The sequence below is a fragment of the Protopterus annectens genome, chromosome 2.part0 (genome assembly GCF_019279795.1).
Source record: "Protopterus annectens isolate FY-2018-M chromosome 2.part0, PAN1.0, whole genome shotgun sequence".
NCBI classification, from domain to species: domain Eukaryota; kingdom Metazoa; phylum Chordata; order Ceratodontiformes; family Protopteridae; genus Protopterus; species Protopterus annectens.
In genome coordinates, this window is record NC_056728.1 from 58528394 (window position 1) to 58552364 (window position 23971).

Below are 23971 nucleotides of genomic sequence, written 5' to 3' on the forward strand. Positions count from 1 at the left end.
GACAATAAAAGATGTTGAGATGTGTAATTAGGGATAAATATTTCAGCAGATGCTGAAAGACAGAACTGAATGTGGAATAAATACACACATACACAAGATCACCAGAAAGTAATCTGATATTTAAAAAATACCTTAATGTTGCTTTGGTAATGGAAGTAAAAATATGCAAATGAAACAGTAAATTAATTAATTAATTAGTATAGTAGTATGTTGCCATAGACATTACTGCTTAACAGTATGGCAAGCAACAAAGTTACACTTGCTAAATGTACCTCACATACCTTCACAATGTACATTTAAGGAAAAAAAAAAAAAGACAAGCGTGTGACAATGTGGGACACATAGCAACAAATTGTAAATCTTAAAAAAAGATTTACAGAAGCCTATGCTGGTGGTATAGAGGTTACAGACCTGACTGCAGCGCGACTCAAGTCTGTCCAGCAGCTTGGGCATATGAGAGTGTAGTCAGGGAGGATGGGGAATTACCAGCCTGAAGGGGGAGGCGTTGGTTCCTACCCATCCCACTGCCCCAATGACAGGACATTGGCTGCAGAGTAAAATCCTGTCATAATTTAAGGATAGAGCCAGGCTAGTGCCAGGATGATGTTGGAGTGTCTAACCAAACCAGTGACAAAGGCCCCTGTCTGTGCATGTAGGGGAGCATGTATGACAAAGGGGCATACGCAGCCCTTGCAGTGATAGGGTTAGACCTCATAACAGAAATAGATGCCATTTCTGGGATGCCATCAAAAGCACAGAGCACTCTCACAGCTGCCTGGAAGATGGCTCTCCTCAGTCCATGTAATTCCCAGTTGAGGGAGATGCTTGATGATCAGCAAGCATGGATGCAAAATTGCCATAAAAAAGAAATAAAATACAAAAAATTTGTGTTAAGCTGAAAGGAAGCTTAGAAATAGCTCCTAAGGACAATATTTCCTTTACATGCTGTGCAATGTTTAAACCTGCAAAAAACTAATAGTAGAAATTAATACAAAAGGCCTACCTATGAATTTTGAAGTGGATGCCAGACCTAGGATAACCCTTATGAATGAACAAGAGAGAAACTGATACTGTACTGAAAACTCATATAGGACAGCAAGTAAAAATTATGGGAAGTGTAAAAATTGCTTATAAGAATCAAAAGGAAACATTATCCGTCTTTTTTTAAATAATTTAACCATTTATCTTACAAACATAATACATGGTCTATCTTCCAAGTCCAGTAACACTACATTCACTGATATTAAAGTTGCAGTCATTACCATCGCAGTGTGTTTGTATATTTTTTTTAACACCTTGCCCCACTACCTGTTGACCATTAGCCCATTCAGGCTAATTATCCCACTTGTTCCCGATCACCAGGGTTCAGTCAACCAGAGTGGCCATCATTTAGACATGCATTAGGGGTGATTCAAGGGTTTTTGTCTTTGGCCCTAATTTTCCCTCACAGATGCTCAGCTTGGGAAGCCAAAGGGGATGTGCAATTGGCTGCCCATGTTGGTTGTCTCTTACGTCGACAAGGGATATTATCAGAAAGCAATCCACAACCTCTCATCTTAAGCACAGTAATTGGTTTCCCTAGTTGCCACCAGAGAAATCACACATCCCTTTATGTTTCCAGAGCACTCACTTTCCTCCCTAATCCTGAGAGAGTTGAATAAGCCATGCCCCTTCACACTTCCTCTGTCCCTACCTGGCTCCTGTAGTGCCAGGGTTGCTAATCAAACTCTGGTTCCATGATTTGCAGTAAGGGCTCCATCCCTCTGCACCATGGAGACAGTCTCAAGTGTATTTCTTTGTGGACCATTTTGGAAACCTTACTGAACTGATTATTACTCTGTTTGCAACCATTGACAGGACCTAGCATCTTAAAAGTCATCTTATTACTGTCCACTGAAGTACTTCATATTCAGATGTTGTCAGAATGCTCCACCTTACGTCGTAAGAGCTATGGGTTTGGCCACAATGCTTGGTGATGGTGGGAAACCTCTTAGTTTTATATCATACACTTAGGCCTGCTGTGTAATAGAAATACTCACTACTGCATATAGAATATTTATTTTTGTTGAAATCTAAACATTTCAAAAGTATTTTATGTCCATTTTATTACATATAATGGCTTGACAGACTTTGATAGCAATGATGAAGAAAAGGAAAGCTGAGATTATGGGGGAAAGGCTGCCAGAATTCTAATTAATTTATAGAATTATCCCCAGAATTATAACCAATTTATTTCAAGCAGAATTGTCTAAGTTAAGAAGCAGTTGGCTTACTTTGATTTGATTTGAAATAAATATGTGGAAAAAACAATAAGCCCAGAAAAAAAAGACTTTTAGTAAAAGCAAACAAAACTGATTTTTTTTCCCACCTGGAGATAAAGTGCATGTGAATTACTGCAATTAATGTCTTTCAGCATAACCAGGAGTTTGTATATCTTATGCTGTATTTAGTGCTCATGATTTATATGTGAAGACAAGTCAATCACCTCAGAATAACAAAGATTCTGTACCTGTTTTGTGAATCTGAACAATAGAGGCAGAAGATACCCTGAGCAAAGTTGGTGTTCATACTTTTTTTTGTAATGGAAACAGCTGAGATAGCCTTGGAAGTTGAAAAAACTGTCCTGCATCTGTGGCGAATGTATAAATTATATAACAAATAAAAAATAAATTAAGCCAATGCACAATTCTTTTATGCACTTACTGTGACAGAAAACAGACTTTCATCAGAAGTCTTAAAAATTGTCCCTGTTGTCATGATCTCTAGAGAATTTACATATAAAAAGGCTTTTTTTATGTGAAAGGATGTAGAAGAGTGGTAAAGCCTTTTTGCTTGGAAACAAAAAGTGTGCTATGGTTCCATCACAGCTTGGGTAGACCAGTAAGACCTTTTTAGTTAGAAAATGTCAATAAAGCCCTGGAACGCTAAACAAATACCTTACTGCTTGTAATGTCTTAGAGTGAAACATTTTAAAATGGAATAAAATTAAAGTTAGTGCACTCTTAGGGAATCTGATCATAATTTGATTATAGCTAACTAAAAGAGATTGAAGTCTGATCACCTTGCCATCATACAATCTCAGAAGCCAAGATCACAATGCTCCACTGCTCAGAACACCATCTCCCAAACTTTGGCATACTGACTATAGCTTCTCTACTCTAGGCCCAAAACTTTGGGAATCTCTTCAACATTATCTCATAAAAACATCAAGGAGTCAAATTCCTTAGGACTCTGTCTTGGGTCCTTTATTGTTTAACCATATTTTTGTTAAAATCTACATTCAGTAGATGGTATTCTGTGAATTCAGATAGAGATTGTAACTATGGGTATTCAATCCTTGAAAATATTTTACAGATTACTGTAGAACCAACAGTAAAATGAATAGGGAATAGTAGCCTACCTAGACAATGCAGTCAAAAATTGATAACTATATATAAGAAAAAAGATGAGGTAATTAAGACATTTTTAGAAAATATTCTCTGAAGAGGAATAAAGCTAAATTAAATAAAATACCTAAAAACTTTCTTACAAAAATGCATCGGAAAACAGAATTATATAAGATTATGATAGGACTGATAAAAAAGGAATTTTAGAGTTATATTAACTATTATTGAAGGGTTAAGAATCCCATTCTGACTTTGACTATGGAGCATCAAACACTGTCAGACCCCAAGAAATTACTGATGAGTTTCTCAAGCATTTCTCTAGTATTAAAATGAGAATGTGAAATTTAGGTACATTTTTTCAATCTCACCGTACATCTCATGAGGAGGATTATTGCCCAGTTATTTCCTTGAGCATTGTTAATAAAGACTTGCACAAAATAAAAAGTAATACATATATGGGTCCTGACAAAATACCTCTAAGTATGTTAACCAGTATTAAATCAGATTTGATTTCTTTGCTGCAATTTTTTCAGCAATTTGGTCAGCACTGGTACAATTCTTAACATGGGAAAAAATCATGTACAACAATTTATAAAAAAGGGCAAGGCAATAGACATTACAAACTACAGGGCAGATAGCATTACTCCAGTTTTGGGGAATTGTTTTGAAAGATGTCTGCTTGACCTTGTGAAGTATGACATTAGGTCAGTTGAAATCCCTACAGTTTAATGTGTGAGAGATCGACACTCACAAATCTGGTCAAATTTTATGACTGAATTACTCTTGTATTAAGACTTGTGGATTAGGACTAGCATGAGGCATAATAGTTCTTGCCTTACCCAAAGCCTTTGATTCTTTGCCTCATAAAGTAATACACATTGCACTGATTATGTTGGTTACAGTTCTTTTTTACCAGGGTAAAAAACTGGTTCACTGGGAGAATCCAATCTACTGCTGTTCAGGGTTTTTCATCTGAGTCATCAAAAGTTATTTGTAGTCTTCCACTGGGTTCTATCTTGGGTCCTTTGTTTTTATTCTTGTTTCTGCTGAAGTTCCAATCTATCCCAGATGTTGGTTTAATAAATAAATTGTTTTTTGCAAAATTGGCTTTAACATTGGAAGTAGCAAAGAGTTAGATGCTATAATTTCCTAATTTTCAAAAATAACCAGTTGGGCATCTGAAACAGGTATTGACTTCAATATGGATAAATGTAAAATAATGTTTTTCGAAAAACAAGATTTATGGAACTAATAACATTACAAGGTTTGATATTAGGTGAAGTCTCTGTTTATAAGGGCTCAAGAATTAATATCTCCTGCAGTCTATCTTTTGCAAATTGTTAACAGAGCTTCAAGACATTTGCTGACATATGAGATACATGTTTAAAACATCTATCTGGTAGAGACGAAAGCAGTGTGACCCATTTCTATAAGACATACATATAACTGGGTCTTGAATATAACAGTTCTATTTGTATTTATACATTACAGCAGTTAAATAAACGTGAGTCATTTCAAAGAACACAACAAAAAGAACAAGAAATGTTAAGTACAATGAAAGCTACCAACAATTAAAAATCATACACTTAGCATTACTGTTACATAAGAAACTAATATTAGCTTATTAAGGGCCTTCATTGTGAAAAACTGATATTGGCATCAAACTTGCATATTTATAACTGTAATAAAATTTCTAAATATAATAACATGAAGTTTTGCATCAATTATAATAAAACTATGTTGTTGTCTTTCGACTTTTCCCGGTTAGGGGTCGCCACAGCAGAACTCCAGTTCGCTAATGATTGGCAGTAGATTTTTATGAACGCTGAAGTGCCAGCTCGACGTTCAACCTTCAGCGAAGGCACGCCCATTTATGCATGTCTTTCGAACACCCACCCAACCGTGGGGAGGACATGCAGACTCCACACAGAAGGCACTCCCCGCACTCCAGCCAAGAATGGAACGGAAGAATCTGTTGCTGTGAGGCAACAACGCTAATAAAACTATGATACAGGGAAATTTCATTTCCCAATATATTCCTATTATCTGGAATAATATCTCTTCATACAAAATTCAGTTTCCATCTCTGCCTTTAAAAACAGGATTAGTGTTGGTGCTTACAATCAAAACTTTAAGGAGTCAGAGTTCCTTGACAGCCTTTGGGACTGAACTCTGTAACATAACTTATGAACTTATACAGACCACTGAACTAGATATACGCTTGAGTTTACACAGATACTTACTCAGATAAGAAATTTAAGTTGTTGTACCTTCAATATTAAATGATTAGTCCTTGCTAATGCAAACTGCTGAGACTAAATCACTGGAAGGTACTTTAAAAATAGTTTTGAATCCCCCCCCAAAAAAATCCATGAACTTTGACACAAAACCTAGACTTAAACTCCTTCCATTATCATATCAACAGACAATACAGACACTGAAAATGGCACTTCCTTTAAATACCCCTGAATTTGACTAGGAATGTCTCTTAGCTTTTAAATCCACCTAGGCAAAACTAGAATAAAAGTAAACTCCCTCCTATTCTGGGCTAGACAAATATCCTTGTGTAAAATAGACAGTGGGGAATCAGCCACAGGTAAAGGCATCCTTCTGTTTTAATATGACCTACCACTTATTGCTGCTGCCTCAAAAATGGACAAACAAAATTCAAACTCTTTCCAAAAAAAGTATCACTTTCTCCCCCCAGACAAGAATACCACTGCTCAACCACAACAACAGAGAAATGGCTTTGAGTAAAAGGGCAGACCATCTATTGGCCTCCCACTTAAACTCTTAGCATTCACATTCTTCTAGCTATTGGCAATCAAGCTCTATCCCACAACACCAAGCTACAATCTCGAGAGACAAGATAAAAATGTCCCTCTACTCAAAATATCATCTTTCGAATAGTGTATTAGGAATCGCTTCTCTATTCTAGGCCTTACAACTTTGGTAATATCTTACACCCAATCTCAAAGAAATTACTTCTTATCCAGCATTCATAACCGAGCTGTAATCCCTCCTCTTCACTAAAGCAAAATGTAAATACTTGCAAACAGGATACACAACACCTCTTCCATATCATCACCTCACTCGTCACAGAATACCTTTATCCATTAATTATACATTATATGTATAGATCTGCAACCGTGGGACTCCACACATTTCTACTGACCTCACAAGATCCAAATGTGGTGAAAGTTTTGAAATATGAGAAGAATAAATTAAAGATGACATCTCTGCTTAATTTAGCAGAAGCATATCGACGTCAAGCAGGAATGGAAATCAAACCAGAAGTGGATAAAAAACAGGCAGCAACTGAATGTGCTAAAAAACAAAAGAAAGAATATAAAGTGAAGGACCAGATGAGAAGGCAAGAAATGTGGAAAAAACAAATAGTTGCAAGTATAGAAAACTTCTGGAAGAGCCTCATATTGATCAAGAACGAACGCATCAATGGTTAAAGAGAGGTGAATTTACATCAAGAAATGAAAGGTTAATATTGGCAGCCCAAGATAGTGGGCTACGTCCACGCTGGTTTACTAAGTCCATTAAACATGTGGGAGAAAGACATATGTAGGTTTTGTGGACCCGAATTGGAAACAATCACACACCTTATTGCTGGTTGCGACTCTCTAATGGCAGTGAGACTGTATACATAATAATGTGGCGGGATTGTTACACTGGAAATTGTGCAGACATTATGGTATCGAAGTGACTGGAAACATGAGCCACAGAGAATCATAGAAAATGATGAAGTTTACATCACATGGGATCACCCAGTACCAACACTCTAAAAGATAGATGCTAGAAAACTGGATATAGCGGTCCAAGAAAGGAAGACAAAAGTAACATTGATTATTGAAATCACCACACCTAGTGACTACAGTGGCTTGCATACAGAGAGACACAAAGTCATAAAATAAAATACCTCTATCTGCAGGCAGAAATGAGAGCCATGTGGAAAAAAAGATACCCAGACAGTTCCAATAGTAGCAGGAGCAACTGGTCTTATAAAAAGAATTTACAATCATATTTAGATACATTAACAATTCATGTAACACTGTACGAATTGCAGGAGTCATTACTGGGCACATTGCGGGTGCTGCGAAGAGCACTTTTGGCTAATATCAAAGAGTGAAACAATACTAATTTCATGAACTTTAATCGTACTTTGACTTTGGAATGGGGTCCATTCCTGTCATGGTATTAGAAACCCAAAAGACTTGGAGAAATTAAAAAGGCAGAATACCTACTTGCCTGTAGACTTTTACTACATTTAACAACGTTATTTCCCTCCTCCCTCACCGATTTTTATTTTTCCTATATTGTACATATGGGAATAATGCTAGTCAATATACATTGTAGTCTTTTACTGAGATATTCTAGAATTTTATATCACCTGTTATTCATCTACTAAATGTACCTACTGAGGTATCCAAGTTACTCATGTCAGTCTTGTGGTTTCCTCTGAGCTTTCACTGTAACTAGTCTTTTGAAATCAGGGCAATATCTCAGTTAACAAATTTCAGTAACTCAAAACTCCATTTTTATTAATACTGCTGTTAGAATTTCTTTCACCATTAAAAGTTGCCCTTAAAATAACGATCACTGTACCTGCACTCCATTAACAAATTCATAAAACATACATAGAAAGCAAAGAACCACGCTGTAAGAGACTTGTGTGCTATAGTACTAACGGATGAAAATGAAACAGCCAGTACAACGAATGATATGTTTACAAGGCCAATTTTATTGATGCGCGCTCCCGCAACATAAATGCGCGCTCCCGACGCCTATAATTAGAAAATCGTTTGCGCCCCTAACACACGGGAACGCGCACACGTCACGTGGCCCTTTGAAGCCCAATCCCTTTGTTGGGTGCAAGGAGAAACGCGCGTTCTCGAGATTAACACCGGCGGGAGAGAAATAAGGAAAGTTGGGCGGAAGAAAGGGTGCTTATTTTTTGTACTAAGTCATTTCGAAAAATGTCCGACGATAAACCAAAGGTGAGTGCTTAAAGAACTTACGAATTTCTTTTGTGTAAAAATAATGTGGAATATTATTGCATTACAATTAAAAGAAAACGCAATTGTGGCCTTCTGTAGTTACTGTCGTTGAAGCCGGGTTGTGGCCTAATGCGCCAATTTTACGGGAATAAATCTGTAGGATCGTAAAAAATGCAAATATTCCTTGGAATTGTGTCAAGTTTATCTTCAAACTATGAAGTCCTCGTTGGGACCTGCAATAGACTCTTAGCTGCAGTAAGTGGAATAGAGCTGTGTTTGTTTTGAAAGTAGCAGGCCACGAGCGTACATTGCGCATGACGAGGAACATTCATTTTTATAAATTGCGACTTGTATTTAACGATAAGGGTAGTATAAGATAAATGGTTAAGTGTTTGCAAGTTTTAAGTACTTAAATGCGATCCTGTACCGGCTTCCGTATATTTGAAGGTTTACAAACTGGTTCAGTAGGGACGAATACGAAAGCTGGGGTCACGTGTTACTTGCGTTATGAGTTTCGAATTGGTTGGTGCGGGAAGGTACACAATAGGAAATGCGTGGGAGGAGCTGTTAAGCGCGGGTTAACACCGGTTTGAGGACAAGGAAAGGCGCTGCACTTTTAGTATCAGTTAATTTGGAAGTATTTTTTTATCAATAATGCAAGATAAGGGTCATAAGGTAGGGTACTTTTGTCTTGCTTATCGATAAGTAGTTGAGTTTAATTTTCTGTCTTTAAACTGTGCGTAGATTCAGATGCACTTTTGTGATGGATGCAATATTGTAAGGAATGTGGCTATTTAGTAACCAGAAATTATCCCAGTAATTTACTTTCCAGGGATATATTTAGGCTTGGAGTGATATTTTAGTGTTATGCTTTTTTAAGGAAACCAAACTGATGTGTAGTTGGAAGCGTCGTAGGTGCAGGAACTTTTAACGTACGGGGGTATGAGACAAGCTGTTTAATTCTTGCACCTCTGTCTCAAAATGTTTGGTTTCAATAGAAACTGTGTATAAAATTTGCAGAACAATTTTTTTGGCATTCTCTTAAGTCTTGCTGTTTATTTGCTGTGTAAGAGGCGTTTTGCTGTTGTGTATTGCTGTAGGAGATGCTTGATCAAGAAACTGCAATCTTCGCTCTGGTATTCCGGAGAGTAAAGTGTGGGATTACAATTTTTTTGCACAAATCGTTGGCTTGTGCTACATACAGTCCGATGTCTCAAAAACGAGGCGAGGATTAGTTGGAGGAGAAGGGGGGATTCTGTGTATGTTTGCAAACGCTGTATGCTGGTGTAGCTCGTTTTAGAAGCGATGTTTGTAGCAGATGCTGACTTAACTGCGGCACACATTAAAAACTAGTACTAATGAGCGTGCGGACATGATGTTTTGGTAGTGTTTTCCGTTAATGCACGCGGTGTGTTCTTTCCAATTTACTCGCAGATTTCTAGGATTACTTGTTGGACTTTTCTGTTTAGAGATGAAAGACCCGGATGCTGGGGGTGGGTTTTCTCCATCTGTAAAGTAGCCTCACGTTTTACCAATCTCCAAAGGTTGCTGCTGTAGCTGCATCGCTGTCTTGTATAGATGGAACTTCTCTTTAGACAGATTTACCGAAAGTCGAACGACATGATTTCATCTCTCACAATATTTCTATTAAGTATCACATGGGATGCGCAGTGGCGCCGCCCCCTTCAAGTTGTAACATGTTTGTCATTGTGTATTTTCTGAAGGATATAATGTTTGAACTTTGCCAGCTAGTATTGTTTAGTGACTGATTTTATAAGAACAGACCAAACGTAGGAGGCAAAAATCTGTTCTACGAAAATCTGTACAGTGGCGAGGTATGTGCTAGAGTAATAGTGAAGACTGAACCGCGTTAGCGAGTTGTGTACTGTTTAGATTATCAAAGTAGTAACTTACTTTCCGTTGCGCGCTGCTGTTCCAACATTCTAAACGTAGTCAGTCAGGGTTTTAGGGAAAACATTGGACAAAGCAAGTAAAAACGTCCCCGGCTAATCTTATCACATCGGGTGCTAACATATCACGTTTCTTCGTCTTGTTTTGCTGAACTATTCCGGTTTTGTGATATCCCTCAAAATATTTAAATTTTCTGGTAATTCGTCGTTATATTTTGCACATATTGTGGCTTCTCTCTTGGCTCTCTCAAAATCCGCATGGATACAAATTATCCCTGGTATTTCTCTCTTCCCCTGCTCCATTTCAAATTGTGCTGGCTTATCGTTCAGGGATTAGAGTTGTATTCTTATTCCGAAAATACAAAACAGTAATAGCCCGACTATATGTCTAGTGTAATTTAAAACTAAAACACGAAATTTTGGGGTAGTAATGGAGAACACTGGACTGTTGACTGTGCCTAAATGCGAATCTAGAATACCAAGTGCCGTGGTTACGCAAAGTCCAGTGTTCTCCGTTATCACATGAAACTAAAAATTAAGTTTTCCATTATCCTTGCGCATATCTCTCGGCTGACCGTGATATTGAGGTAGAACATCGAGAAGTATGGACTTGGGGGTATGTGTGACCATAATGGGCCCATAAAAGTGACCGTTATTTTTAGCTTTGGTCAGTTTCTTGAGCAAAGCAGTTGACACTAGATAAAATGATATTCACACATTTTAGCAGCTTGGAGTAAAAAAAAAATCGGAGAGCTCAATTAGTGTCCAGGCATTGTCAAATTATGGGGAGGCAATCACATCGGCAACGGTAGCACCCATAGTGCTACTTTTGAGTATGGCACACATTAACAATTAACACCAACTACTTAGTTGCAGGTGGGTTAGTACTCCACAAAAAGCCAGGTGGATTAGTACTTTACAAAAGCCCAGTATACATATCAACTTATGAGCATATATGTCCTGTGACCCAGCCCAGTATACATATCAACTTATGAGCATAGATGTCCTGTGACCCAGGCATGTAAACAATCATATATGTGGTAAATATTATTCAAACTAAGCATGCTGACTGGACACACCACTCAATGTGCCAGTTGTAAACAGAACATTACTCAAGCAGAGAGATCCATCTGATCATGTAGTACAAAGTTTAATTTTTAAAGATTATCACTTAATAGCTCAGAAGCATTCATAGTAATTTTTGTGCACACTCACAGTACTAAGGAAGAACAAGAAACTGCTAGGGCAATATAAAGCGTACTAACTCCAGAGCGGGACCGAACGGATTAGTGAACAGACTGTCAAACAATGACTTGTAAACCAACTCCACCCATTAAATTAGATGTTGGAGCAGTTATGCATTTGCACAGGTTTTTTTTTTTTAGGTTTCTAGGAAAAGTACATATTTTAATTAGTACTTCTCACAACACTTGTCAAGGATGTACAGGGATATCCATCATGGTTATGAGCACTTATGAAATGCTGTTCATTACTGTAGTTTTACTGTAACACTAACCTGCTTTTGTTTTCAGACTCTTGAGCTGAGGCAGAAGGGGAATTAAGAATGGTATTGAGTGTGATTATTAGCGTTTTTTGTTGAACCTTTACGCCATGATGTGCCATGGAAATTAGCATGCCTGTCACTCTTCCTGTATCGCATACCAATCATGAAAGGTGTGCCCAAAGCTGCGCAGAACTAACTGCGACACTGGTATATTACCAAATGATATTTGGCTGTTAATTATTATGCAACTGCCATCATTTCTTTTTCCACGTGTAGCTCTCAGAATTTGAGAGGCCCCGTGTTATCCATTATCACCAATTTTGGTACCCTCAGGAGATGGGCATGTGAAACCCCCACCCTCAATCTGTCTCTTATTGTGAAGTGATATCAAGATGTAGATGAGCATTCATTAGCTTGCGTGATCTACTGTTGAGTATTAAAAAGCAACCACATGCACACACGCGCTTTTTTTAGTTGCTTTGTTTTCCAGACGGAGCTTATCCCCCACAGTAGATATTTTAATGCGTTTGTGGTAGTCAGTTCTTGAGGTCCAGGACGAGTTATTTGTGTTTACCAAGTTAGTGCCTTTTTTACAACGGACAATTTGTTGCCACAGCTTTGGTAAAGAAATTCACAGAAAATAGAAGTAGTTTACAAATGGGTAGCAGTAACGGAAGATACAAAGTTTAGTAAACAATAGAGATATTGAGCAAATATTAATATGGACTAATTTTATCTCTAAGGATTCCTCAACATCTAATCCCACCCCTGCCCAACAGCCACATTTGTCCACCTTCAAACCTGTGCCCCACATCCTATATAAAACTACTCCGTGCTATTCACCTGATGACCTTCCAAGCGACTACATAAAAATAGTAGTCAGTAACATTACCTAGCCTGTCTCAGTCATTAAATAGGCTAATCCAAGAATCTTGCATTCTTTCTCCTTGGAAAAAGTCACACATTATCCCTCTGCATAAAGGAGGGCATTCAACAGACATTAAAAATTTTAGATCTATGGTAGTCTTGTCTTTCCTTGCCAAAATACTTCAAAATTGCTGGACTTGAAAATCTCCCACAGAAGAACTCCTGCACAACATGGGTTCTGTCCTTCCCGTAGCACTAGTGTATATAGATAGTTTCAATAAAACTAGAGAGAGAGGTGAACTAATCCCCTTTTCCCTGGACTTGTCTAAAGCATTCAGCACAACTTGTCACAGCAAACTTCTACTTAAAATTTCTTCACTAGGTCTCTCACCCCACCCTTCTGTGGTTCAAAAGCTACCTGTCCAGTAGGTATCGGTCAGTAAAGTGGCACCTTTATGCTGTCTCCTTACCTCCCTCCCACTCACCACCGGTGTACCACAAGACTCTACCCTTGGTCCCCTCCCTCCTTGTATGCAGTAGGCCATCCTAATACAATACACAAGATTTCACTCACATTTTCACATCTGACAACGTGGTACACCTCCAAAACATACTCTAAACGTAGCCACTGACACATGGCTTCATAACTCACAACTCATGTTGAACTCAAGACCAAACTACTACTATTTTGTCCCCAAGTCCCCCTCTCATGGGGGGGGGGAGTTTAAAGTTCTCTCTTGATGATTCAACCATTGAAGTCTCTTCTCATAGCAAACTATTAGGTATGATAGTGGATGATAATGTTACATTTGACCCGCATAAGCAACATTGCGTAAAAAAAAAAAAAAAACCTCTCAACTATGGATGCTTTGCAGAGCTAAAAACTCACAGGCACAACTAAAGCTACCCTTGCCACTAATCTCTTCTTTATGGTACTCCCATCCTCACAAACCACAGGCTTCACAAAATTAAAACTTGAACAATGCTGTAACAAAGTTGCTAAATTTGTAGCAAATAACACCTTTCAGAAAGGCTCTACTTAAAAATGTTGATTTACCAGAACATTGCCGTTAACAGCATAATGTCAACTTCATAAAGCCGAACTCCCGGAGCATTGCAAATTAGCTCTGGGAAAGTAACCACTGGGCCACCATGGTGACCTCTGTCCTGTTCACTGTAGTGCAGACTCAGAGTTGGTATATTTACTTAGCGGTGGTGTGTGGGGCAAAGCCCCCCAAGCTGGTATTTAGATTGCTTCTTGTCATATTAAGGTGATTGGTGGTCTAGTGGTTGTTTTCTGGGGTTAACTTGCGGTATTCCGGGAGTTCAGTTTTATGAAGTTTCAACATTGTGGTCTCTCTGTGAACATCATTCTGGTAAGTTGGCATTTTTAAGTAGATCCTTCAGAACACACCACTGTATAGCACTGAAAAACTTAAATTGGTTGGAACTGCCACATCAGTTAACATACACAACTTCTTGCCATCTAAAAATGTGTCCTGCATCCGTCTGCCTGTCCAGTAGTAAAAACATTCTATACAAACTGTTCCCCATAGGTCATTGCAATCAAGTGACCATAAATTCCTGCCTAGCAAATCTGCTGGGTATTGTCTGTACTTGTACACATTTTGGTAAGGCCTGGAACCCCTTACATGCATCTGTCAGGTCTATACCTTCCCATTGTTCAAAACCACTCTGAAAGACTTCTAGCTAAAATCTGGCTCTGAGCGCAAGCATCTTTTTCATTCCTTTTATACCTTGTATCAATTTTTATCAATGTTTTTGTCTAACTTGTAATTATTTAAACTGCAAATGTTTTTGTTGAATTTTTGAAGATTGTAAAATTATACTTAAAATGTTATGTAGTTCGTAGCTTCCCCTCTGCTGAAAACTGGCTTCTATCCTGCCTGACTTTCCCGTTAATCAAATGTTAGTATAAATATGGGTGGTAAGCAGCGGTTGGAAGTTGAAGTGATGTAGTTAAGTGAGGTGTTCATCGGAAAAGCTCTTGTCAAATTTTTGGGTGTCTTGTGCGGTGTCTTGTGCTGTGAAAGTGGTAAGAGAGATTTCATTGAAGGTAGGTTGGGGGGGGGTACCAGAGTTTATATGCAAGAAGGCATCTGCTTGAAATAGTTTGAAAAGAACCTAGGCGTAGCACGATTCTGTAGTTGATTCAAAATATGCTTGTCTTTTGGAAGGGGGTTAGGAGTAGCTTGTGGTGGTTTAGCCAAGAATGAATCCTGTTGGAGGATAGTTAAGTGGAGCCTTGAGGCACTCCTTTTGGTGAGGGGTGTTTGGGATGTGATATGGATGAACTGATTTTTGACTCTTAAGTCTTGGAACAAGATGACTGGGTTGGACACTTTTTCTTAGAAGTGAACAAGGAAGTAGTGGTCAGTAAGGTCAATGAAAAGTGCTACTGAAGTTTCACTGAGAGAAAGATGTCATCACTGAATGTTCTAGCCAGCCCAGAATCCATACCATTTGAGAATACGGTGCTACTGGATTTGAGTGGACAGGTGGTTGTAGATTAGGAAGTATTTGCAGAGAGATGAACCAGGGGAGTAGGTTGTCTTCAGTGATGTTTTCTAGGAATGGCTCTGTCTTTGTGTGTGAATTATTAAACGGAAATGGGGGTGATAATGGTAGGTTTGGGGAGGCAAAGGGTGTGGCCTCTGAGAACCTTTACCTTTGTCAAAAATGGTTGTTTAGCAGGGTGAGTTGTTTGTAATAGGCTTTTTCAATTAATGGCTTGCATACCTAGGTTACACATAAAGGTAAAAACAGATTTTCTGGTGGTACATGAAGACCACACATACTTTCTCAGGTTTGTGCAGAACTTTTAGTTGAGTTGGCCAGGAGTTTTTGTATTTGAAATGGTGTGTGAGAAGGGAGCAACTTGCCTTGTAGTTGTATATGTTTAAGAGCTATGGCAACAAGTTGGACACCTTTCCATTTATAAAGGTTTGTCTTGAGGGATATTTTGGTATCACTTTTTATACGTAAAATATTTCTCCTGCTCAACAAGAGGTTAAACAAATTCAGATACAAGGGAACATTTTGAGTAATCTATCTCTAGCGTGTCTTGTTTTCCAGATGTTTGTGGAGTCAGTAAATACCCATTACCTACATGGTCAGCTGTTAAGAATGCTTGACATTTTAAGTGGGAGTATTTATTATGCACCAAGCTTCCTATCTGGTGTTTTGCTTTAGTTCTGTTTTCATTATCCACCTGAAAAGATTGTGCTTCCTGAGTACTTTAAACATCTAGGTGGTGTATTGGAGAGAGAAATTAAACTGAGGCGTAATTAATTTGTGTAGGTTGTTACAACTTGGAACCAGTTGCTGTAACGAACACCATTTAAATTCTAAAACAGCTTTGCTCATCCTTAGCAGCTGTCTGGTGTAGCTTGCTTGCACATGCTTTCTTGAATGCAGATTCAAGTCCAATAGCTGGGAGTCACCAGGGTTTTTACTTGTTGCAGACTAACACACCTACCAGTGAGCAAAACCTACTGGATATTTCTCCTTGATGAGATTATGCCAATTAATGTTGGGTTTTACCACCTTTGAGATGATTGTGATCATGATGTAGGTTAAACGATTGCTAGATGACACTGCCACGTGGAAATCTGTAACAAATGCATGCCACGTGGAAATCTGTAACAAATGCATACAGTGTATGGAAGCAAAGAAGTCTGTCTTAAGCCCAATCACTTTGCAGTGCTAGCAGAAGGAATGTGACTAGTTTTAAAGGAGAAAACTGTTCATCCCAAATTTTCAAACTCCCTTTAATATACATACTGTCATTCAGCAAGACTAGTGTAGAAGTGGTATCCCACACCAAACTAATAGGTGTGGTTGTAATACTTGCCCTATTGTATGCCACTGTGTAAGTAACTAAAATTGGTACTTTTCCATTAAACCCCTACCCACGTGTCTTGGGACCCTGACTGGTGTGTCTCGCCCTGTTCTTTCCCCAGGGCTTTGTGTTGGGGGGAAAAAATATATATATATTTTTTTCCCAATTTTTGGGTGCGGTTCTCCTTTTAAGGTTTATCCTGCTACAACTGACTGTCACAACCTAAGACAAGTACAAAACATACCTGTGCAGCATCTAACCTCATCACTGCAGTAAAATACATGACGTGCATCAACATAAATGGGCCGCAAAAGGTTGTTTCCACTCAGAATCGCGCACCTGGACGTCATTGGCGACTGATAAATCGTCATTTTCCATCACACTCTATTCATAGTCTATGGGCTAATATCATTAGGCGCCCTCGTTTTGTCCATCCATTTACTATTTTTTATGAACCTCTTCAACTTCAATATTCTTTGTGGACCTTCTTACAAAAGGTGTGTGACGTGAAGTAATTTATTTTCATTCACAACAACATTAATTTCCCTTTTTTTTTTTTTTTCCAAAGCCCTGGGGAAAGGGACTGCCGAGACGTCAGTCTGCGTCTCAAGACGCATGGTAGGGGGTTTAACAGAAAAGTACCCTAAAATTTATTTTCAGACACAATAGTGGGTATATTTACAAATTCTTATGCAAAGCAGTTTATCTACACAAAAGGGAGTTAATTTGTGTAACCTGTCAAAATTGGGAGGCAGTTGGGCTTGGCCATAACTGGGATCATACCATGAATAATCTGAGGAGACTCGTGTGTGGTATAAAGCATTTAGGGAGCGGTCTTTGTCAGTTTGTATTACGTGGAGCAGTCTTGGTATAGTTTCTGTATTCCCATCTTCAGATCCAAGTTGCTCCTGAAAATGGATGTTTGTTTTGTGTGGGTGGGGTGTCTCTTCCACAATCTGTATCTTTTACAAGATCTATTCCTCTCCAAACAATTCTGTTGCAGACAGAGTACTGTTTCCACTTGACTTGCTGAGCACTAAAGGATTCTTTGTATGCCAGACACAGATCACCTCTTAGCAGTCTTGTTCATTTAGGACCAGTTTGTTTTCTATCCTTGTAAAGTATGTGTTCCAGTTTGTGTCTGGACAAATGCATGCCAAATGGCATATTATATTTAATAGCCTAATGAGGACTGAGTAAAGGGGGACTCTCTAAACCTAGACATTGTACAGTCCCTTTGTTTATAAGCTGTGCATTACAGAAGGGTTTTCTTGTAACAGTGGGTATGTTGGTCAAAAGTCGGGTCACCGTCCATACAAGTTCACAAATCCTGAACTGGGTCCACTCTTGGTGACATGTTGCCAGTATGGTAGTTGGTATTCACATGTATAAATACATTGGACCTGGTATTTACAAGTATGGGAGAATGCTGCTTCCCACCTAGTGCCTATTCTCTCTGGGTAAGGTCAGATCGCAGACTAGTCTCCTTTTGAAATAAAAATAAATTTTGCAGTTGCAGAGCGCACTGTTCCCAAAACTGATTTCAGCCGCTATAGCTTTAATTGGTCTTCTGCAGCTGTTCAGCTTTCAAAACTTCGGGTCATCTTCCAAGTGACCAAACTATCAGGCAGCTTTATCTGAGCAGACAAGACTGGGGCGAAGCCCTTCAGAGCTTTACTGCTGCTGAAGCGTACACTCCTGAAGCTTTTGATGATCGGCTGTTGGCTTGCGCTTTCCTTTTGTTGGTCTGATAAGTTACCTTGGGGTGAAAACTTAATTTACTTTTCTTTTATTACTTTTCTCATAAGGAAAGTTATTTTAGAGGTAGGGATATTGTGTTTTAACAAACCTCTTTCGAGTTATGTAAAGTAACTAAGTTTTCTGTGGAGATTTTATACTTGTGGCTTTGGCTTGGTGTCTTTTTGCTGTGCTTTTCTGTCAAAAATGTTTGTGGACTGGTAGTGTGTACTGAAATTGCTGTCTCCCACAGGAAAGGGACACCATTTTCAGCTTTAACTTGGAACAAACTATTGGTCCCATAGTCCGGCCCCAAAAGAAAAATATTAAGCAAATCACCTTTGCCTACTAACAATCTGCATTCACCACAGGTGGGTGACACTGCTGTGGCAATTTCTACCTCAGACCATTTGTCTTTACCCCTGGATCTGTCTGGTGTAGAACCAGCTGCCACTGTGAACCTGGGGGTTGGCCACTTCTGTGGCTGTTGGAACTGAGTGGGCAAGGAAAGAGCCACTTTCCCTGTTGAGTTTGTGCTGTACTCAACCTTCAGAAAGCTGCTGTTGCCATTATTAACATGGTTGGTCCTTTTTCCTGTCAAAAAAGAAACTGACAACCTAGCATGAATTTACTTCATTTTGTTTTGATAGGAGTAGTTTACTTTGGCTCGTGGTTTAGTTTGGGCTATTGATCCTTCTTGTAAAGTGGTTTCTGGTAAGCAGGAATATTTTCCTGAAGAATTTCGGTATTCTGAATCTGAACAGGGAAACTGAGATGGATACAATATTTTCTCCTCTAACTTCTGATTCGTACACGAGGAGCTCTTTCTCGATGTGGAGTGTTTCTCTGAGATCTGCTAGAGTGTGGCAGTGGTCTCAGTGGGAAAACTGAGTTTTGTCAGTCCCTCAGAAAAATCTGTGGGTTGTTAGAAGCTTGCGTTACATGTATTGGCATATCTGAAAACTATAAATTCTTTTTGTGAACACCATTGCTTCTACTATTGGAACTGTGTATCCTCATTTGTCTACCCTACAAATCATGATATTTTATGATTGTCCCTGTACATAAGATGGTGTAATCACTGGTTGTAGCAATTTCAGTGATCAGTGCTACTCTCGTTATTTTCGTGGACTGTGTCCCGCATCTGTGTTTTGACCTGTTGGTGATCCCTTGTGTCGTGCCTCATGTTTCCAATGCTTCTTGGCTACTTCAGTATTGTAGTCCCCAATGCAGCAGTCTTGCCACAGTGTTATGCATTTCAAGTATATAGGCTCTCTGCCATTAGTGGTCACACTCCACAACAAGATAATGCGACTGTTTTACAAAACCTGCGGTTGATGGCCCCACTGGAATATTCCCCTTTGATTTTTTTTTTTTTTTTTTTTTTTTTTTTTTACTCGAGAGGATAATTGGTTCTTTGTCGCGGTTTAGCTACAAAGTTGTTTTGTTTGCTACTGTTTCATAGTCCCAAATGTAATTAAGCAATGTAGGGTGCATCTTGTACTTCTATAAGCACTCCTTTTATCCATGAATGTGTCAGTTGCCACCATTTCCTGCTCCTTCCTTTGCAACTCCAACTGAATTTCTGCACTGGCTTCCCTCTGAAGGCTGCAGACTGTCCTTCATGTGGCATCTGATCAGATATTTCTGTTCCACTTGTTTCTCCTTTAATTTGGGAACCTGCTGTTCCCTTATGCTGTAAAGTTACCAGAGTTGGATTTTCTACACTAAGCCCTTCATCACAGGTAATCCATATCTTCAGTTTATATATTTTTTCTCCTTTTTACTAATTCTTACCCCCCCCCGGAAAATTTTCATATCTGTATGCCTTTGCAGCATTTCTCTTTGCTGCTTTGCTTTTTATTTTTATTATTCTGTCATTTAATTTGCATTTGAATTGTTTGACTTTCTTGTGAAGGTGTTTTTTCTTTCCATTTCTCGCTCTTTAACATCTGTCTGGAAATTCTGGGCTTTTTGCATAGTAGTAATTATGTAATTTTCTTTTTCTTAGTCTATTATATTTATACTGTAAATTGTTAACTAGCACCCATAGGCATTGGTATATGCAGGATAACTAGTTTCTGGTTGCTTGAGTTGCTACTAAAATTAGGCCTGACTAATACTGTACCCTGTACTATGTGGTTTGACTTGTTCACATGTTGGGGGGAAGAGGGAACATCTTTTTTAAGTCTTAAGCATGTAAGGTATGTTTCTGTGGGGCGGGGGGGCAACACATTGTACTGTATTTCTTTGATTTGTTTGCCGGTTCCTGAGTTCTGATTAACAACTGTAGCGTGCTCTTGGCCTGTCATTTGTGTGTTTTTTGACCCCTTCTTACAGGGGAGCCATCTTTCCCCCAAGCCTGGCCTCCTATTGTAGGAATGTTTCCATGTCTTGAAGATTTTCTCTTTTCAAGACCTGGCACCAGTGTGCCTACCAGGATTGGGCATCTTTTTATCCTGGGGTTTGTGCCATCTGTCCATGATACATGTGCTGTATAAAATAATGCATCAGTGCATCTTGGTGATATTTTGTAAAAACAGGGTCCACCTCGTGAGTATACTCAAGACTTTAGGATTATTTAAATTCTAGTAGTACTCTACTCTCCTTTGCTGCTGCTTTTTATCTCTTCATTTGGACCCCCTTCCTTTGTCACTTCTTTTTCAGGCAGCTAAATGTTTGAGATTGTATTACTGTATTTTACAAGTAAAATACATTTTGTCGTTTAATTCTTTTTATAGGGGTGGTGATGAGAAAGTAAATTGTTTTGGTTATGAGACTAATTATTTTTACTCTTGTCATCAGCTGTTTATCTTACTGCTTTATGCTATGAGCTGTATGGTGTCTCTTCAATCTTGTGTTATGGTGTCCTGCTGCAACATTCTGACTTCCTTCCTTTGCATAGGAAGGGGTGGGGCCTAAGTGAGTGCTAGGTGATGGAATATATTGGTATGTCTGTGTGGCAACATCCATGCAGTTGCATAGGAGGCTTCTTTGCTGAGAAGAGTGCTGAGATTTAATCTCACAATCTTTTAGTTCTGCCTGATAAAATTATTGTGGCATTCTTTTACATGATTACAACACTGCCCCATCACATTAGGAGTGCCAGACAGCAGACAAACTCCCATCTTGAATGGGCATGTTGACAACTGCTGCACCCCCCCCCCCAAAAACAAAAAAGCTCTTGCCTAAACTGAGTTGCTTTCCTTTATGGATGGCTTAGAGTAGCAGTTGGGAGATGCCCTTTTAAGAAGAGTGAATCCATAGCCTGGCACAGTAATATGTTGAGAGTGTTATCCTTTTAATATTCAATGTCGTTGAGGCTAGGGACAGCTTGTGCACTGGAGTTAAAACTGTAGTTTTTGGGTGATGGCAAGGATTCAGGATGTTCTGCCAAAAATCGTTTTTGGTATGTCATTGTCACTTCTCATCCATTTCCTTTGAGATTCTGGTAATGAGGGGTTTGTCAGTGGTTTAGCTCCCTCAGAACATTTGTTACACACACACAGTTTGCACTCCTTGGTGATTACATTTGCAGTTGTTAGTGTGTGTACTGGAGTGTCTTTAGTTTTTTGTCTAAAATGACAATCTGTGTTTCCTTTTTTCCAAAGCCTTGGAAATGTCTACTACCTAGCAGGAGGAAACTGCCTTCAAGCTCACACTTGCATTTTTTTTCTTCTTCCCTCTCTTCTAGTGTGGAGTTTTACTGCACACTTGCGAAAGAGCTGTGTAGAATCTGCAGCAGTGGTGATGTATAGTGCACACTTTGGCATTTGTAGATCCAGCTAGACTTTTGGATGGGTGTTGAGAAGTGAGTTTTTTTTGGGGGGGGGGGTTAGCTTTTTTATTTATTTTTTTTTATTATTATTATTTTGCTGTCATCTGCTCATCCCACAAAGGGAGACTACTTGAATTACTTTGTGTGGAATACTTTACTGTTTGATAATGTCATAACCCCCATGTCAAATATTTAACAGTATACAACGATGTGTGTGCTTAAGTAGTTTGCCCGGTTTGCTAATGCAGGTTAAAACATGGTGATGGGGTGAAAAATGCAGATTTGCCACACTCATTTGTTTTACCATATTTCTTACTGCAGGAGGGAGTCAAAACAGAAAATGATCACATCAACCTCAAAGTGGCTGGCCAAGATGGATCGGTGGTTCAGTTTAAAATTAAACGCCATACACCCCTCAACAAGTTAATGAAAGCATATTGTGAGAGACAGGTATGTAATTTGACTTGTCATGTTTTACAGAACCAAATACCCATTGTTAGAACTTGAATCCCAGAATTGATATCTAGTTGTAGATGGCTGCTGAGAAAGCTTTTCTGGTTTTGAATGGCTGACATGGAGTTGAAAGAATTTGCTGATTTCCCGTAGGGTGTTTACCAGCAGTACTTTGTCCTGATTGCTATCGCTTTGTTGTGGTCTGAAACTATATGGGACACATCTTGCCAAGGGTTAGATATCTGGCCAGTGTGCAAAAGCTTTTGGGTACTTTTCACATGCATTGTTTGTCCAAGGCAGCATTAGGGCAGGCTGGCATAAAAAGGAGACATAACGGGCACTAGTATTAAGAACCTTCTTGCTGAGGCAGGTTTTTTTTTTTGTCAGATTTGGCTTTGGGGCAGCCAAGACTGACATGAGCCAGCCACCAAAAGCTAATCAGAAGTTTGCTTAATAGCATTAGCATTTTTCTCAAATCAACATGTCAAGTCCTTTACTCATTTTTTTCAGTGGATTCTGTTTCAACTTCCTCTGTCCACTTTCTGATGGCTTAAATGCTTCCAAAGCTGTTCTACAGTCTACCTGTAATCGCCTGTCTTCGACAGACTCTGCTGTGGACTTGGGGTTTGGACTGTCTGGATGAACTCAACCCCTCTGGCACTGCCCTGGGGGTTGTTGCTCGGGTCAGGAGTGTGGCCTTGTGCTTTCAGAATGACTTGGAATCTGTTGCTCAAAGTGTGGATGCAGTCCAGTTATATTAGTGCGGGCTTGTATTGTCAAAGTAATTTAGATTAGGCCTTTTCTAAAGCCCTTAAGTCCTTGGTGGTGGTCTCCAGCCTTTCTTTTTTTCTCGCTCTTTCAAGTAAGGTTGGTTAAAACTATTGGTAGTCACCTTCTGATTTAAAAATCTGTTGGTTTTGCAGGTAACCAAATAACCACAAAATGTTCATATTGTGCAGCTGATGCAATTTTCAGTGCTACTGCCAGTGTTTTTTAAGCACGTGATAAGCTTGGCTTAGATTGCAAAGTTTCCTTGTGTGCAAAGGCCCCGATCCTTAATGCTTCTGTGGGACAAAGTTTTGTTTGGTTTTCTTGGATGACATTGTAATGTTTTGACACTAAGAATGCATTCAGGAGAGTAAGAAATTGGTTTTTACTTTTCTAGTCCTGGGTCCTTTCCCAGGAAAATCCTTTTAACCTGTCCCGGCAAAAGTTTGGGAAACTTTAATGTAAGAAGTGGCAAGGGTATTCAAAGACAGTAGTTCCCAAGTTCTAACCAGTGCTGAGAGAATATTCACTACTATGTACTCGTACAACCAAAACCCAGTGCATATGTCATTAAATAAAAGGGGAAGTTTAGAGAGACTGGATCTGTCTTAAGTTTTAAAAATGCTACCCTTTAGAAGCTTTCCCTCCATTCTGCTTTCTAGCTATTTTCTGTCGTGTCCATTCACAGAGACCTCCA

At 39.0% G+C, this 23971-nt stretch overlaps 1 protein-coding gene across 2 annotated transcripts in view; it reads left to right on the top strand.

The window, feature by feature from the left end:
* The first annotated feature begins 8250 nt into the window (after window positions 1-8250).
* Window positions 8251-23971, top strand: part of LOC122792955 (small ubiquitin-related modifier 3-like) — a 65120-nt gene continuing 49399 nt past the window's right edge. Inside the window, exons 1-2 of one of the 2 annotated variants that reach the window (XM_044060546.1) lie at window positions 8251-8395; window positions 22375-22503. In XM_044060546.1, coding sequence (XP_043916481.1) covers window positions 8375-8395; window positions 22375-22503 — 150 coding nt within the window. In that variant the 5' untranslated portion in view covers window positions 8251-8374. Of the gene's footprint in view, window positions 8396-8934; window positions 9071-22374; window positions 22504-23971 lie in introns of those variants that run through there. The other variant, XM_044060547.1, reaches the window with a different exon arrangement.